We start from the raw sequence: 19411 nt of genomic DNA, 5'->3' as shown, positions 1-19411 counted from the left end.
TGTGTGTGAAATATGTTGCATCATATCAAACCCCACATTTGTGTTTTCATGCTTGTTTTGCCTCTTGCAGAAGTGCAGAAGTTGTCCAGCTTGGTGCTGCCCAGTGAGGTGATCATCGCTCAGAGCTCCATTCCCGGCGAAGGCCTGGGCATTTTCTCCAAAGCGTGGATTAAAGCAGGCACCGAGATGGGCCCCTTCACCGGCCGCCTGGTCTCCCCCGAACACGTCGACCTGCTGAAGAACAATAACCTGATGTGGGAGGTGGGAAACTACAGGAAACGTCCGTAAACTCACAGAGACGCTCACTCAAAGTCCAGTCTTGAGTCTTGTAGATGTTCCAGTGCAGTTTCTTACAGAAAAGATCTGCATGTAGAGGAGCTCCACAGGAACCTCAGACAGTTACAGTCTTAACAAGGCAAGCAGGGTTATTTAGAGCCATGACTAGAAGAAGCACTTTTAGCTCCCTGAGGGACTCTTCAGTTGAAGAAGCTGTACATGAACAGCTTCAGTTACAACAATATAAACGAAAAAATAAAGGATCAGAAAAAAACACGAACAAAGCAAAATAAGTTATAAGAAAAACTAAGGCTAATGTGAAATAAAGCCAAATATAAAATTAAAAATAAAAGCAGTCATTTACAAAAAAAAAAGATGGGTCAAAAAAACTACATACATTTAATATAAATAATATACTTTATAGTAATTATTTTTTATGTTTTTATTTTTATTTATTAAAGAATATAAAATAAACAAAAAAATGATAGAATGTAATAAAATGAAATAAAGTCAGATATGGGACAAAAATGATATAAAATAAAAAGCATAGAACAAAAGGAAATAAAATAAAGAAAAAAATATGGGACAAAAAATAATAATATAAAATAAAATAAAGATGCAGAACAAAAATAATAACGTAGATTATACTAAATAAAATCTCAAAGAATGAAATAATCATAAATAAATACAAATGCAGAAATGTTATAAACCCACATGGCGGGTTCATGTAGTGACTCGTGGATTTTGAAGTTTGTATGAGATTGTATTGATATAAAATATTGTTTTTGCTCCTCTGAGCTGATATTCCACTTTATTTCATTCTAATCAATAAATTAACTTGATTAATTAAAGGCAGTTAAACTGCTTCCAGCCCTTTTTTAGGCTGAATGACCTGCAGTCTGGAGCTGAAGATGCTCTGATGTTTGTGTACAGTGTCATGCAGGGGCTGTGAGATGTTACCCGTAATGCACAATAACAAGCTCTTCAGAGACTAATCGCTTGTGCCGTTGACTGTGATGTTCCTCCTCTGTGTCCAGGTGTTCAACGAGGACGGAACCGTCCGCTGCTTTGTCGACGCCAGCCAGGAGGACCAGCGCAGCTGGATGACCTACATCAAGTGTGCACGCAACGAGCAGGAGCAGAACCTGGAAGTGGTGCAAATCGGCAGCAGCATCTTCTACAAAGCCGTGGAGGTCAGCCTCGGTCAAACGTTCACAGAGTAACCACTCCATTAGAGGCTGTAGTTTTATCGTTTTATCGGAAACACCAAATAGGTGCACTGAGTTTTATAGTTAGTCTGTTATGGCACAGACCACCAGACGTTCTACCACCACAGGACCAACGCTGACCAGTGTTTGGGTGGCAGATGACCCTCAGCACATCGGTGACACTGACATGGTACAAAACCTCGTACACCCAAAACGGTGACTTTACAGGAGAAGGAAAAAACCTACTTTACTTTTAATGGAAGTCAATGGAACCAGAATCTTTTCCAAGTCATTTTGGGTCACTTCTTTTGGTCCATTCATCATGACATTTACACACAGTGTGAAGGAGAACAGGCACTTTCAGATGATTACAAAAACTGAAAAATAGTAGTATGAATGTATCTCAGTGCTGCTGTAGTGTGAAGCGCATTGGTGTGGTAGGTAGGTGTTTCCGATAAAATGGCCAGTGCATGTAGGCACAAAGTAGGTATTTCTAATAAACTTTGAATCAATAATGTGAAACATATGGCAACACACTCCATTTTCACGCTGGAGGACGGCCCTCAACCACTTCAGCTCTGGGCCGTCTTGCTTGCTTCTGGAATTTCTTCAGAGGAAGTTAACTTAAAAAAACATACCTTAAAAATAAGGTTTCTGGAACAACACCATCGAAGAACCACTTTTGGTTCCCAGAAGAACCTTTCAGTGGACTGAAAGACGACGAGGACTGATAGAGCCGTTCTAATGTTTAACCTCTTAACATTGCAGGTTTATTTCCTAAGGCTTATTACTCAGTAACTACCGGCACTTCTGTACAAACGAATGGAGCTATTCTAAGTTTATAGACGTGTGTAATAAAACTTTTGTCCATGGTTTTATTAAGGTCTTAAAGAACCTCCACAGAGGTTTCTAGATCAGGAGTGCCCACATTTTTAGTCTTTGGGGCCAAAATAAAGACGTCTGGTAGGAAAAAAAAAATCGATTTTATAAAAAAAAAAAAAAAATTCTAAAATACTCCAAAAATACAGAAATGAATCAGTTATATATACAGTATACAAATATGTTTGTTCTTTCATTCACGGAAAAAACGGTGGCTTGTGAGGTAAGAGTATCTCAGATATAGTTGATGAATCCAATATTTCTCTTGTTGGGATTGACGGAGGCATAATTTTATATTATATATTGTATTTCTAGACATTGTTTACTTGTCTCAGTATACAAGATCATTTTGCTCGTTTTAAGAAATGAGCTTGAAAACAGCAAAATTATCTGCCAGGTAATATAATAAGTGTACAAACATCTCAAAACGGGAAATATTAGCTGTATATTGAGTGGATTTAGGATCATTTCACTTGACAAGATGTGATTTTTGCGGTGTTGGTGAGTTGGTGGGTCACTTTCTGACCAAATGAAAGGCTCAATTTGGGAGGCCCCATTACTGTTTTTAATTCAGTTAAAACCTTTGCTACACTACATTATAATTTCCTTCTAAAACTCCTAAAATACAGAATTGAATAAGTCATATAGAGCATTAAATATGTTTGTCGTCTTGTTGGGAGAGGAAGAGGGGTCAAGGGACTTTCTGGCGGGCCAAATCAAACGTCCTCATTTATTCATTTGGACCGTTTGTCTTGTTTCGTAGACCATTCCTCCGGACCAGGAGCTGCTTGTTTGGTACGGAAATTCCCAAAACACTTTCCTGGGTATTCCCGGCGTTCCTGGCACAGAGGACGAGCATCTGAAAAAGAGCAGGAGTGGTGAGTGCGCTCACATAATGAACCAGGGGGGGGGCTGTTTGACCAGCAGCACTGTGTAAAAGTCAGAGACCACCCTTCATTGACTTAACGTCCAGCCAAAATGACCATTAAGTACACCTTATTTTTCAGCATCAGAACATTCTTCAGTGTTCAGTGTGTCCACTCAGTGTCCGTTCTTTTCCGGACACTCGCTGTCAGTTCGTCAGTGAAATCTGCAGGGATATTTTTTACATGTCCAAAGTTTGGTCCTAGAAGTTGGTCACTTTTTCTGCTTGTTCGTGATCCAAGTGGTCAATATAGATATTAACTGCGCAGTCAGCATGTGCTGAATGTAACTGACTGAAGGGAAATGAGTAACTGAATGGAGTGAAGTTGATACAGTGATTAACCCTCTACTGCACGATGTTGCCTCAGGGCAACAAACACATTTTCCTCACTTTACTATAACATTATACATATTTAAAGACAATAACAGGGGTAACAACAAAGAGGAGAGTTTGAGTAAGTCGATAAACAGTGGTACTCGGCCATCCTCTCTCTTAGTGGGCACGTTTAAACCTCTTTTTTAACATTCAGTATCTTTTTTTTTGAGAATTTGCAAAAATGTGTTCGTTGCCTAGAAGCAACACTGTGTGACAGTGCAGTGGATTTAGCCAATCACAAGCCAGGCCTCACCACTTCAGAGAACACTATTAGGATCTATTTCATTTCTTCTTTTTGTCGCATGATGTTACTTCAAGGCAACAAACTCCAAAAGGACCCATTATTACTACTATTTTTTATGTTTCTGAATTTAATAAACAGGTCTAAAAATATTTCAAGGACCATTTCATGCACAAATTGCTGTCATAATGTGTGCAGTGGAGGGTTAATGTTGCTGAGTGTGTGCTGTGTGTGAGGAAGAGGGTGTTTACGTGTTCTCACCAGCGTTAGAGCACTGAGCTGATAATATTCAGGGTCGTTTGAGGAATTACACTCATTAGCCTTGTTTCAGTGCCAATTAATTACTTAATTACTCTGTGCTTTTGGGCTTTTGTTGACAGACATTCTTATCTCACAAATCTCTGTGCAAGTACGCCCTCTAGTGGTGGTAGAGACATTGCGTTCCTCGAACAGTCTGGGTCCATGTTGAAGAGCAGTGTTGCGACACTCTCTGATTAGTTTCTATCTTAATATTTGTGTTTATTATTTTATTCATTCTTTATTGACTTTTTAAAATAAAGTTTCATTTATTTATTTGTGTCATCAGAAAAGTTATAATCAAAAAATAGAAAGACCAGTGGGCAGTTAGGATAAACACCTAAAAGGAGTTTTGGCCTCAAGTTTTTACTTTTACTTTCAGCAAGAGGCTTAAAATCTCTTTCAGGTAAAAGTTTAAGTGGAAAGGGAAGAAATACATTGTGGGTTGAAATTTTGCACTGCAAAAATGATGTCCTGCCAAGTCAGTATATCTGATATTTCTGAGATTCTAGCATTATATATATATATATATATATATATATATATATATATATATATATAAATGTATACATATATATTATTTGTATCTCCAGAATGGTCACTTTACAGGAGAAGCAAAAAACATGCTTTACTTTTAATGTAAGTCAATGGAACCAGACTTTTTCCCAAGTCATTTTGGGTCAGTTTGTTTAGTCCATTAATCCCAAAATATACAGACAATATAAAGGCCAACTGGTATTTTCAAATTATACCAAAGGTTGAAAAATGTCAAAAATGGAGATACGAGGTGTTCGTCCACAGCAGCGATACATACATACATACATGTATATATACACATATAAAAAATGTTGTCCATTGAAAATGCACCTCAAAGTGCTTCACAATACAAAGCAAAAACCACAGCGAATGAGGAGAAAAAAGATAATCAAAAATAAAATAAACAAATAGTAAAAATGCAGCCAGTAAAAGCAATAACAACAAAGGGATATAGTAATAATAACTACAATTAAAATGCACACGATAAAAATCTACATAAAAATACATACAAATACAACTAACAAGAGAGTAAAAAAGTAATATACCAGTAAAAACAGGGAAAAAGACTAGCTAAACGCTAAAGTAAAGAAGTGTGTTTAACTGCTTTTTTAGAAACATTGACATAAGGAGCAGATGGGTGTTTATTGGTAACGTATCCCATCACTAGATCACCTTAAAACATGATTTGCAGCTTCATCTGTCACCAGCAGGGCTCCGTAACTCAGAGTCTAAAGTTACACCAAGATTCCTAACTTCAGTTTTTATTTCTAGAGCCAGTTTTTGTCTGTATTAAGTTTTAGAAAATTGTTATTCATCCAGCTGACAATGCTGGAGAGACATATCACCAGATTGTCTACTATACTGACATTGTCTGGAGCTACAGTTAAACACAGTCATGTATCATCTGCATAACTACGAAAATTGACGTCATTCTTCTTAGTAATATCACCAAGTGGCAGCATATACAAAGAAAACAAAGTGGACCCAGTACAGAGCCTTGTGGTACACCACAGAGAATATCAAGCTTACCTGAGACAAGTTCGCCATGCTTACAAAGTACTGTCTTCCAGTTAAATGAGTAGAGAAACAGTTCAACATAGTTCCAGAAAGGCCAACCAAGTTCTCAGGCAGTTTTAGAAGTATTCTGTGGTCTATAGTATCAAATGATACCTCAGATCATTTGATACCTTCACTGTACTCCCTTTCAGTGCTGTGAGCGGCTCTGAAGCAAGACAGGAATTTTTCATGGACACTGAGTTCATCTGAGAAGTTGTTATGCTGTAAAAGACAAGTTTCAATTATTTTACCTAAAAGCAGAAGATTAGAGATCAGAGTCTGCGATGGCTAAGAACTAAGGAATCGAGGTTTTCTTCAATTTTAGTGCAACTGTTTCATTATATGGGCAGAAGACTTTGCTTGTTGTAAGAAATAAGCTTCACACAAGCAATACTGTCTGCAAATATAGTGAGATAATTTGACTTTCTAAGTCTGTAAGTTGGTGTAAATATTTTGCGAAATACATTAATAATGCTAAATAGTCTGAAAGAAGAAATAGAAAAGACTAATAACTGTTATGGCACGAGTCAACAAACAATCATAGTGCAGTAAATTATTTAAAACAGATTAGAGCTTCTTTCCGTTTGTTGTGACTGACTACAACTAAGCAATAATCTGTTTTGGCTTTAATAGGAGTTTTAATAATGATTTTAATAATTTGTATGGTGATGATTGATATCAACTCAGATCTGTATAACAACCGTCCCGCAAGTGACCCTACAACACTGACTTCATGTCTTTTCTTTCTTCTCCCAGATGACTCCCACTCATGTGACAGCGCCTCCTCTTCCTCCCCTCCTGCCTCCTCCTCCTCCTCCTCCACCTCCTCGTCCTCCTCCTCCTCCTCCTCCTCTGCGGCCAGCCGGATGCGCTGTGTCATCTGCCACCGCGGCTTCAACTCGCGCAGCAACCTGCGCTCACACATGCGCATCCACACGCTGGACAAGCCCTTCGTGTGCCGCTTCTGCAACCGCCGCTTCAGCCAGTCGTCCACGCTGCGCAACCACGTGCGCCTGCACACAGGCGAGCGGCCCTACAAGTGCCACGTCTGCCAGAGCGCCTACTCACAGCTGGCGGGGCTGCGGGCGCACCAGAAGAGCGCCAGGCACCGGCCGGCTAACCCTGACACCAACCGGCCTTCGCCTCCGCCTCCGCCTCCACCTCCACCTCCACAGATGACCAGCATGGCCTCCATGGCTCAGCCGGTCCCGCTGGTGCACCACATAGCCACCATGGTGCTCTGAGAAGCGCGGCCAAGTGGCTGGACGGTCAAGCAATCGTTGCACTTTAATTCCTCACCAAAATGTGGTGCATCAGTCTACAAGTCGTGTCTAGGCTACACTCGTACTAGTCTTAGCGCTCATGAGATACGATATTTTTACACGCTACGGCTTTCGGTAGTGGTGATGGTAGAAACGGGCGAGACAATCCTGAGCATTTCGATATTTTTTGGACCACTGTACTCAAGACAGTTGGAAACGCTTGTTACCTACGTCATTGTTTCGTACCAATCAGCACCTCTTTTGCTGCTTAGGTTGTGCATTATTCCATAATCGCTGTCATGCCCATATTAGGAGCTCCGGGTCTGAGCTGGTTTTCTCTATGGGGAAAATGAATTGCGTTAAATGGACCTGCAGTGAACAAACCTGCAGCGGTGGACGTGGTGGAAGTACACAAACCATGTACTCGAGTTACAGTAGGTAAAATATCACTCCAGTAAAAGTAGAAGTTCCTCCCTTTAGACCTCCACTTGAGTAAAAGTACTAAAGTATTTACCTTCAAATGTACTTAAGTATAAAGTAAAAGTACTAAAAGAGGAATTCTGGCTCTGATGTCCTGTTATCATTTTTATAACCAGACTGGCTTCATGAACTCATTTCAGGTGAAAGTCCTCCAGCGTCTCTCTTGGTAAACCAGTCTTTTAATAGAACGTCATTAATTAGTGACGCTGACGTCTATTAAAATGATCAGAAGCACAAAACACTGAAGGTAAACAGTTTCCATCAGGGAGAACCGAGTGGCTCTGAAATCACTTTTTACACACAAGCAAAGTTTCAGTTTCAGATTTATTTACAACTTAGTTCCAAGTTTAAGTTGAATAAAAACTGGCTTTAAACTCAGGATCACAGATGAGTTTTCCTCACCTTGCGTTCCACCAGCTAGGACTCCTAATTCCTAATATGGGCATGATGGTGACTATGGAGGTCTTGAACACTGATCACATTTGTGTTATTTCTGTGTAAATCTGCTGATGAGTGGAGAAAAAGTCGAGCACATCACAATATTCTACTAGGAGTGTTTTGTGAAGATCATTGGTACTTTTGGAAAACTTTTCCAAAAGTTTTAGAAACTTTTCCTCACTAATATTCTTATGTTTTGCATGACGTCACACCGTACAGTCGTCGCTATTTTGAGGGCTGAGTCAGGGAGTGGCTGCGCTGCACGACGTCTTCACTTGGCTGTGCTTTGTGAACGGTTCTTCTGCGAAAAGCTGAGAGACACTCGGGCCTTTAATTCAGTGTTTTCACTCCAGGTTTGGAGCCGCTGCACTGTGTAGTTCAGTGTTTGTCTCTGATGTTCACGCCTCGTTCAGCTCCAGAAGGGATTAATCAGCTGATAATATCAGGAATTTTAACCAGGAGACCCAGTTATGCAGTTCAGGGGTTTCAGGACAGGAGCTGAACTCTGAACTAACTGCACTGCCAAACTTACAGAATCACGTCTGTCGAGACACGACGTCGTTTTCCGAGCCACGACATTCAGTCTGATATTTAACGCTTGTCATTTAAATCAGAAACAGAGAGTAGAGTTATCCCGGGGGTCTGCAGCTCCGTTAGGGGGCCGACTGTTCATCTCTCGGCTGATAACATCAGCTAAAGTTCTCTGAAGGCCAGCATTGATCACGTCTGTGTTAATGAGCTGATGTCGTTTCCCTCCTATGATCAGAGTTCATCTCCTCTTTATGCAGCACCAGGGGATCCTTTACCCACCCTGACGTGAAGAGCCGGTGGGCTTCTGTGCTTTTACATGCTCTGACAGACCCTCCAGAACAGGGAGAGGGGCTGAGTATGAGATGAATATAAACGTCAGGAAAACACTAATTTGGTAGTTTAAGTGAGATCAGGAGTTCAGGGGAAACTGTGTGAGGATCTCAGACTATTTTATTGAGGTAATGTTTTTCTTATTAAAATAAGGAGAATCATTTTAGCCGCCTTTCGCCTCTAGTTACATTCATGCGGAGCAGCGAAGCCAGAAATTCGGTCCCAAATATGACGGCTGTGACAGTCACGTGACCAAAACCCGAGGATAAGAGAAAGTAAACACTGTGATGTAAACATTGTTGAAGTTTCAAAACATTAAAAAAAAAAAAAAACAAGTAGGTGTTTTTGTGATGTCACAAACACCAACACATCTACATACAGTATGTCTGACCATTCCCCTACAGCAGTTTAGCCCCACCCATTCACCCTGATGTTATTCGGAGTGTTTCAGACTGGACGGCTTTTTTAAAGAGGCACAATGCAGGACGAATAGAGCGGAGGTGCGTTTACACTGTTCACTTACAATGAGGCTTGTAACGTGAGCCAGTCAGCTTGCTGGAAGGACCCGGAGTGGTCATGCCCAGTATTGGTCAGACGTAATGTTAATGAAACTAATGGTCATTTACATTCAAATGTTTATTTGCTTGACGCTACACGAGAAACGATGTGGTCATTTTGAGCGTCTGCGGTAGCTTAAAGGGCCCATATCCTAATTTTTCTTGCATTATAACTATTATTATTATTATTTTTTACTATTATTATTATTTTTACCCGAGATCATTTATGCACCATAATTCATTTTTACTTGCCATTTTCCAGCCTCTCAATTTCCCATAGAATTAAACAGGCTGCTTTTGTCCCTGCGCTGTTAAGATACGTGTGAAGTCATTTGCAAAAGTTTTGGCACCCCTGGTCTGAGGGTTCCTCAGCGCACATTTTATGGCACAATTACTGTTTATTTATTGAATTAAAGATAAAAAAAACATAAAACGTGCCCTGTGCGAAAGTTATGGCACACTGTATATCTGTCACTGTCCAAAGAAAAACATGTGTCCCCATTTTTGTCAACTGTTATTTGAACACAGCCGTTCTCCTCGGCATTGTGTGCAGATTTCATGACGATCGGACCCCAAAAAATGCCCCGAGATCAATCGGAATAACACCTCTTTACATTAACTTACATTAAAAGTTTTTGCTTTTGCCTTTTTTCTGTGAAGTTGCTCTTTTGGAGACAGGGCTGCTTAAACGACTTTAGTGCACGCCTGTAAACGACGTCTGCTTTTAAACTGCTGTAGGCCGAACCTGGTGGATCTGCGTAAAAGTGACATCACAAAAACAATGAAATCGAAGCAGATTGTTTCCCACATAGGGACTGTAAATGGAGTGAATGGCACACGTTTCAGAATGCACCAAAGTTTAAATGCAGCACCAACTCCTTTATTTTTGAAAAGAGGACAAATCCTTGACATGGGCCCTATAAGCGCAGCGAGCCTTCTCTAGATGGAGACTGTGGATGAACGGTACCACATAATCTGAAGTAAAAAACCTCACTGAATGCCTTTAAACAGCGCTGGAGTCAGTTTGTCTGTAGTATCAATTTCCAGCCTTTTTAACAGTCATTTTTCCGTCTATCATCCCTCTGTCTGCAGTGTACAGTATGAGCAAGTTTGCCCCCAAAAGAGAGGATATGTGTAAATCTGAGTGGAGAATAATCACCAGTTAACAAGGTTACGTTTCCATTCATTCAGGGACGCAGCAGGCTAGAATGAACATGAGCATGAAGTCAGTGTAAATAGTGTGAATATGCTGTGAATATGTATCCAAGACGGACAGTTTATTGTTGTACATACACTCAGTTCATCACGCAAGCCCATCAAATCAGTGTAGGTGACGCTGTGACTGTAGTGTCTTTTTTCCAGAGTGGACTTGACTGTAAATATGTTTTTATGCGTTCCTTATTGTTAATAAAAATCACTGAGTCTACGGCTTTAGGCTCCTTTTGCGTGCACGATTTTTTTAATGAACTCAAGAACTTCAATGAACGGTTTTTACAAAGACCTAGAACAGAATTTGTCCAAGTCATTTCGGGCCGTTTCTTGTGGCCCAATCTTCATGAAATTTACACACAATGTAAAGGGTGAGAGGCATTTTAACATTATGTCAGAACCTGAAAAACGTTCTCAGGTTTTCTTCAGACAGCAGCGATATACAGATAGATAGATAGATAGATAGATAGATAGATAGATAGATAGATAGATAGATAGATAGATAGATAGATACGTTGCATGTGCAGCTGACTGAGAACATATAACATATGAACTCTGAACAACATACAACACAGTTTTAACTAATATGCTAATCGAGAATCCCAGTTTATGCTGTGATTTTACCTGTTAAGGAAAGTTGTAATACACATGACTGACCACTGAGTGGCAGCAGTGGGATCCATTTGCACAGAAGGTAGTGATGCTGGTTGAGTTGAAGTTAGTTTGCTGAGATGCTGCATCAAAACATGAAGGTAAAAAGCTTATTAGACTCTAAACCACTCTATTAGACTCTAAACCACTCTATTAGACTCTAAACCACTCTATCAGACTCTAAACCACTCTATTAGACTCTAAACCACTCTATTAGACTCTAAACCACTGTATTAGACTCTAAACCACTCTATTAGACTCTAAACCACTGTATTAGACTCTAAACCACTCTATTAGACTCTAAACCACTGTATCAGACTCTAAACCACTGTATCAGACTCTAAACCACTCTATTAGACTCTAAACCACTGTATCAGACTCTAAACCACTCTATTAGACTCTAAACCACTGTATTAGACTCTAAACCACTCTATTAGACTCTAAACCACTGTATCAGACTCTAAACCACTCTATTAGACTCTAAACCACTGTATTAGACTCTAAACCACTCTATTAGACTCTAAACCACTCTATTAGACTCTAAACCACTCTATCAGACTCTAAACCACTGTATTACACTCTAAACCACTCTATTAGACTCTAAACCAGTCTATTAGACTCTAAACCACTCTATCAGACTCTAAACCACTCTATTAGACTCTAAACCACTCTATCAGACTCTAAACCACTCTATTAGACTCTAAACCACTGTATTAGACTCTAAACCACTCTATTAGACTCTAAACCACTGTATTAGACTCTAAACCACTCTATTAGACTCTAAACCACTCTATTACACTCTAAACCACTCTATTAGGCTCTAAACCACTCTATTAGACTCTAAACCACTCTATCAGACTCTAAACCACTCTATCAGACTCTAAACCACACTATTAGACTCTAAACCACTCTATTAGACTCTAAACCACTCTATCAGACTCTAAACCACTGTATTAGACTCTAAACCACTCTATTACACTCTAAACCACTCTATTAGACTCTAAACCACTCTATTACACTCTAAACCACTCTATTAGACTCTAAACCACTCTATCAGACTCTAAACCACTCTATTACACTCTAAACCACTCTATTAGACTCTAAACCACTCTATTACATTCTAAACCACTCTATCAGGCTCTAAACCACTGTATTACACTCTAAACCACTCTATTACACTCTAAACCACTCTATTACACTCTAAACCACTCTATTAGACTCTAAACCACTCTATTACACTCTAAACCACTCTATTAGACTCTAAACCACTCTATTAGACTCTAAAACACTCTATTACACTCTAAACCACTCTATTAGACTCTAAACCACTCTATCAGACTCTAAACCACTCTATTACACTCTAAACCACTGTATTACATTCTAAACCACTCTATCAGGCTCTAAACCACTCTAGTAGGCTCTAAACCACTCTATTAGACTCTAAACCACTCTATTACACTCTAAACCACTCTATTAGACTCTAAACCACTCTATTACACTCTCTAAACCACTCTATCAGACTCTAAACCACTCTATTAGGCTCTAAACCACTCTATTAGACTCTAAACCACTCTATCAGACTCTAAACCACTGTATTACATTCTAAACCACTCTATTAGGCTCTAAACCACTCTATTAGGCTCTAAACCACTCTATTAGACTCTAAACCACTCTATTACACTCTAAACCACTCTATTAGACTCTAAACCACTCTATTACGACTCTAACCACTCTATTAGACTCTAACCACTCTATTAGACCTAAAACCACTCTATTACACTCTAAACCACTCTATTACACTCTAAACCACTCTATACACTCTAAAACCACTCTATTACACTCTAAACCAATCCATTACACTTTAACCACTCTATTACACTCTAAACCACTGCTATTAGACTCTAAACCACTCTATTACACTCTAAACACTCTATTAGGACTCTAACCACACTATTAGGACTCTAAACCACACTATTAGACTCTAAACCACTCTATTAGACTCTAAACCACATCTATAGACTCTAAACCACTCCATTACACTCTACCGACTCTCATTACCACTCTAACTATTACACTCTAAACCACACTATTAGCACTCTAAACCACTCCATTAGCACTCTTAAACCATATTACACTCTAAACCACATGTATTAGACTCTCAACCACTCTATGAGCACTCTAAAACACTCTATACACTCTAAACCACTCTATTAGACTCTAAACCACTCTATTAGACTCTAAACCACTCTATTACACTCTAACTATTACACTCTAAACCACTCTATTACACTCTAAACCACTCTATTAGACTCTAAACCACTCTATTAGACTCTAAACCACTCTATTAGACTCTAAACCACTCTATTACACTCTAAACCACTCTATTAGACTCTAAACCACTCTATTAGACTCTAAACCACTCTATTACACTCTAAACCACTCTATTAGACTCTAAACCACTCTATTACACTCTAAACCACTCTATTACACTCTAAACCACTCCATTACACTCTAACTATTACACTCTAAACCACTCTATTACACTCTAAACCACTCTATTAGACTCTAAACCACTCTATTAGACTCTAAACCACTCTATTACACTCTAACTATTACACTTTAACCACTCTATTAGACTCTAACCACTCTATTAGACTCTAAACCACTCTATTAGACTCTAAACCACTCTATTAGACTCTAAACCACACTATTAGACTCTAAACCACACTATTAGACTCTAAACCACTCTATTAGACTCTAAACCACTCTATTAGACTCTAAACCACTCCATTACACTCTAAACCACTCCATTACACTCTAACTATTACACTCTAAACCACTCTATTACACTCTAAACCACTCCATTACACTCTAACTATTACACTCTAAACCACTGTATTAGACTCTAAACCACTCTATTACACTCTAAACCACTCTATTAGACTCTAAACCACACTATTAGACTCTAAACCACTCTATTAGACTCTAAACCACTCTATTAGACTCTAAACCACACTATTAGACTCTAAACCACTCTATTAGACTCTAAACCACTCTATTACACTCTAAACCACACTATTAGACTCTAAACCACTCTATTAGACTCTAAACCACTCTATTAGACTCTAAACCACACTATTAGACTCTAAACCACTCTATTAGACTCTAAACCACTCCATTACACTCTAACTATTACACTCTAAACCACTGTATTAGGCTCTAAACCACTCTATTACACTCTAAACCACTCTATTAGACTCTAAACCACTCTATTAGACTCTAAACCACTCTATTACACTCTAAACCACTCTATTACACTCTAACTATTACACTCTAAACCACTCTATTACACTCTAAACCACTCTATTAGACTCTAAACCACTCTATTAGACTCTACACCACTCTATTAGACTCTAAACCACTCTATTACACTCTAAACCACTCTATTAGACTCTAAACCACTCTATTAGACTCTAAACCACTCTATTACACTCTAAACCACTCTATTAGACTCTAAACCACTCTATTACACTCTAAACCACTCTATTACACTCTAAACCACTCCATTACACTCTAACTATTACACTCTAAACCACTCTATTACACTCTAAACCACTCTATTAGACTCTAAACCACTCTATTAGACTCTAAACCACTCTATTACACTCTAACTATTACACTTTAAACCACTCTATTAGACTCTAAACCACTCTATTAGACTCTAAACCACTCTATTAGACTCTAAACCACTCTATTAGACTCTAAACCACACTATTAGACTCTAAACCACACTATTAGACTCTAAACCACTCTATTAGACTCTAAACCACTCTATTAGACTCTAAACCACTCCATTACACTCTAAACCACTCCATTACACTCTAACTATTACACTCTAAACCACTCTATTACACTCTAAACCACTCCATTACACTCTAACTATTACACTCTAAACCACTGTATTAGACTCTAAACCACTCTATTACACTCTAAACCACTCTATTAGACTCTAAACCACACTATTAGACTCTAAACCACTCTATTAGACTCTAAACCACTCTATTAGACTCTAAACCACACTATTAGACTCTAAACCACTCTATTAGACTCTAAACCACTCTATTACACTCTAAACCACACTATTAGACTCTAAACCACTCTATTAGACTCTAAACCACTCTATTAGACTCTAAACCACACTATTAGACTCTAAACCACTCTATTAGACTCTAAACCACTCTATTACACTCTAAACCACTCTATTAGACTCTAAACCACTCTATTACACTCTAAACCACTCTATTACACTCTAACTATTAGACTCTAAACCACTCTATTAGACTCTAAACCACTCTATTAGACTCTAAACCACTCTATTACACTCTAAACCACTCTATTACACTCTAACTATTACACTCTAAACCACTCTATTAGAATTTAAACCACTCTATTACACTCTAACTATTACACTCTAACTATTACACTCTAAACCACTCTATTAGACTCTAAACCACACTATTAGACTCTAAACCACACTATTAGACTCTAAACCACTCTATTAGACTCTAAACCACTCTATTAGACTCTAAACCACTCCATTACACTCTAACTATTACACTCTAAACCACTCTATTACACTCTAAACCACTCTATTAGACTCTAAACCACTCTATTACACTCTAAACCACTCTATTAGACTCTAAACCACACTATTAGACTCTAAACCACACTATTAGACTCTAAACCACTCTATTAGACTCTAAACCACTGTATTACACTCTAAACCACTCTATTAGACTCTAAACCACACTATTAGACTCTAAACCACACTATTAGACTCTAAACCACTCTATTAGACTCTAAACCACTCTATTACACTCTAAACCACTCTATTACACTCTATTACACTCTAAACCACTCTATTACACTCTAAACCACTCTATTAGACTCTAAACCACTCTATTAGACTCTACACCACTCTATTACACTCTAACTATTACACTCTAAACCACTCTATTACACTCTAAACCACTCTATTACACTCTAAACCACTCTATTAGACTCTAAACCACTCTATTACACTCTAAACCACTCTATTACACTCTAAACCACTCTATTACACTCTAAACCACTCCATTACACTCTAACTATTACACTCTAAACCACTCTATTACACTCTAAACCACTCCATTACACTCTAACTATTACACTCTAAACCACTCTATTAGACTCTAAACCACTCTATTAGACTCTAAACCACTCTATTAGACTCTAAACCACTCTATTACACTCTAACTATTACACTCTAACTATTACACTCTAAACCACTCTATTAGACTCTAAACCACACTATTAGACTCTAAACCACACTATTAGACTCTAAACCACTCTATTAGACTCTAAACCACTCTATTAGACTCTAAACCACTCCATTACACTCTAACTATTACACTCTAAACCACTCTATTACACTCTAAACCACTCCATTACACTCTAACTATTACACTCTAAACCACTGTATTAGACTCTAAACCACTCTATTACACTCTAAACCACTCTATTAGACTCTAAACCACACTATTAGACTCTAAACCACTCTATTAGACTCTAAACCACTCTATTAGACTCTAAACCACTCTATTAGACTCTAAACCACACTATTAGACTCTAAACCACTCTATTAGACTCTAAACCACTCTATTACACTCTAAACCACACTATTAGACTCTAAACCACTCTATTAGACTCTAAACCACACTATTAGACTCTAAACCACTCTATTAGACTCTAAACCACTCTATTACACTCTAAACCACTCTATTAGACTCTAAACCACTCTATTACACTCTAAACCACTCTATTACACTCTAACTATTAGACTCTAAACCACTCTATTAGACTCTAAACCACTCTATTAGACTCTAAACCACTCTATTACACTCTAAACCACTCTATTACACTCTAACTATTACACTCTAAACCACTCTATTAGAATTTAAACCACTCTATTACACTCTAACTATTACACTCTAACTATTACACTCTAAACCACTCTATTAGACTCTAAACCACACTATTAGACTCTAAACCACACTATTAGACTCTAAACCACTCTATTAGACTCTAAACCACTCTATTAGACTCTAAACCACTCTATTAGACTCTAAACCACTCCATTACACTCTAACTATTACACTCTAAACCACTCTATTACACTCTAAACCACTCTATTAGACTCTAAACCACTCTATTACACTCTAAACCACTCTATTAGACTCTAAACCACTCTATTACACTCTAAACCACTCTATTACACTCTAAACCACTCTATTAGACTCTAAACCACACTATTAGACTCTAAACCACACTATTAGACTCTAAACCACTCTATTAGACTCTAAACCACTCTATTAGACTCTAAACCACTGTATTACACTCTAAACCACTCTATTAGACTCTAAACCACACTATTAGACTCTAAACCACACTATTAGACTCTAAACCACACTATTAGACTCTAAACCACTCTATTAGACTCTAAACCACTCTATTAGACTCTAAACCACACTATTAGACTCTAAACCACTCTATTAGACTCTAAACCACTCTATTAGACACTAAACCACACTATTAGACTCTAAACCACTCTATTAGACTCTAAACCACTCTATTAGACTCTAACTATTAGACTCTAAACCACTCTATTAGACTCTAAACCACTCTATTAGACTCTAAACCACTCTATTACACTCTAAACCACTCTATTACACTCTAAACCACTCTATTACACTCTAACTATTACACTCTAAACCACTCTATTACACTCTAAACCACTCTATTAGAATTTAAACCACTCTATTACACTCTAAACCACTCTATTACACTCTAACCACCCATTACACTATATGTGTGTCTATGTGTGTGTATGTGTGTGTGTGTGTGTGTGTGTGTGTGTGTGTGTGTGAGCATGTGAGTGTGTGTGTGTGTGTGTATTGTCTTTTCAAAGTGGGACAGAAACAGTAAAGAGTGGTCCAGCAGAGGTGAGTCAGAGTTGCCCTTGGTGATGAAGAAGTGATGTTCCTTCCTTTTGTAAAACTCTGCCAACACAAACTCGCACGTCTGTGTTTATTGTAAGTGTGTGTGTGTGTGTGTGTGTGTGTGTGTGTGTGTGTATGTGTGTGTGTACGTGCGTGTGCGCATATTAAACTCCAAAAGTATAATTATCACTTTTTTCTTGGATCTCTTCTTCCTATATTGCGCCCTGCTGTGTGGGATCTGAACGCCGTGTTTAAAGCCATTCATTTTGTGTGTGTCTGTAAAAGCTCCATATCTCATTAGAATAAAGGAGAAAAGCACAACTACAGTAAAGTTTGTACAAATACTGGTCGTTGTCTTATGAGAACACAGTTTGGCTCTAGATTTCTCCCGGACACCCACCCCATAGCTTCATTATGGGAATTTCTGAGATTTGGGAACGGTTTAATGAACACATTGACATATGTAATATCACTGCTCACTGTATCAACATATTTCTATTTATTCTAATATTAGTGTTTTTTCCTGAGCAAAAATAAAAAAAATGTAGTTGTGGCCAGGGGTGCCCAAACTTTTCCATACAACTGGACGTGCTAGTGAGTGAATGGCAGGTTCCCTTACGTGCTTCCAGATATGGGAAGATATTGCATGTAGATGAATATTTACATACAGTCAAATGCAAAAGTTTGGGCACCCCCAGTAAAAACCTTTTTCATTCTTTTAAAAGTTTTTATAAAAACTAGATAACATTTTTCTAAATGTAATTTTGTGATTTTCTCATTTTCTCAGGTTATCTACAGAGAACTTAAGTATGGACATTTTTTGCACATTTCAGTATATAATTTCTACTTATTTCATGGGTTTATTCCAACACATAGGAAAAAACAAATACACACATATATATATATATTTTGCTGGATCGTATCCCAGCAGGGCAATATGGAAAATATATGACTGGGGTGGAGAAGTGTGGACTTGGACTTAAGTCAGACTCGAGTCACGGATCTGATGACTTTAGACTTGACTCGAGAAAATCAAGAAAGACTTGGGAATCGACTTTGACTTCAACACCAGTGACTCGGACTCTGACTTCAGCCTCATTACTCGAAAAGGCTCGAGACTCA

At 38.3% G+C, this 19411-nt stretch overlaps 1 protein-coding gene across 2 annotated transcripts in view; it reads left to right on the top strand.

Moving 5' to 3' along the window:
* LOC108443542 (PR domain zinc finger protein 12) overlaps positions 1–7549 on the top strand; it is a 12609-nt gene extending 5060 nt beyond the window's left edge. The window contains exons 2-5 of one of the 2 annotated variants that reach the window (XM_017724294.2): positions 71–261; positions 1314–1469; positions 3127–3241; positions 6551–7549. In XM_017724294.2, coding sequence (XP_017579783.1) covers positions 71–261; positions 1314–1469; positions 3127–3241; positions 6551–7038 — 950 coding nt within the window. In that variant the 3' untranslated portion in view covers positions 7039–7549. The remainder of the gene's footprint in view (positions 1–70; positions 262–1313; positions 1470–3126; positions 3242–6550) is intronic. The other variant, XM_017724295.2, reaches the window with a different exon arrangement.
* Positions 7550–19411: the final 11862 nt, after the last annotated feature.

Source organism: Pygocentrus nattereri, chromosome 23 (assembly GCF_015220715.1).
Source record: "Pygocentrus nattereri isolate fPygNat1 chromosome 23, fPygNat1.pri, whole genome shotgun sequence".
In the NCBI taxonomy this organism is placed as follows: domain Eukaryota; kingdom Metazoa; phylum Chordata; class Actinopteri; order Characiformes; family Serrasalmidae; genus Pygocentrus; species Pygocentrus nattereri.
Note: the sequence above shows the minus strand (reverse complement) of the source record. Positions and strands in the feature narration are given on the sequence as shown.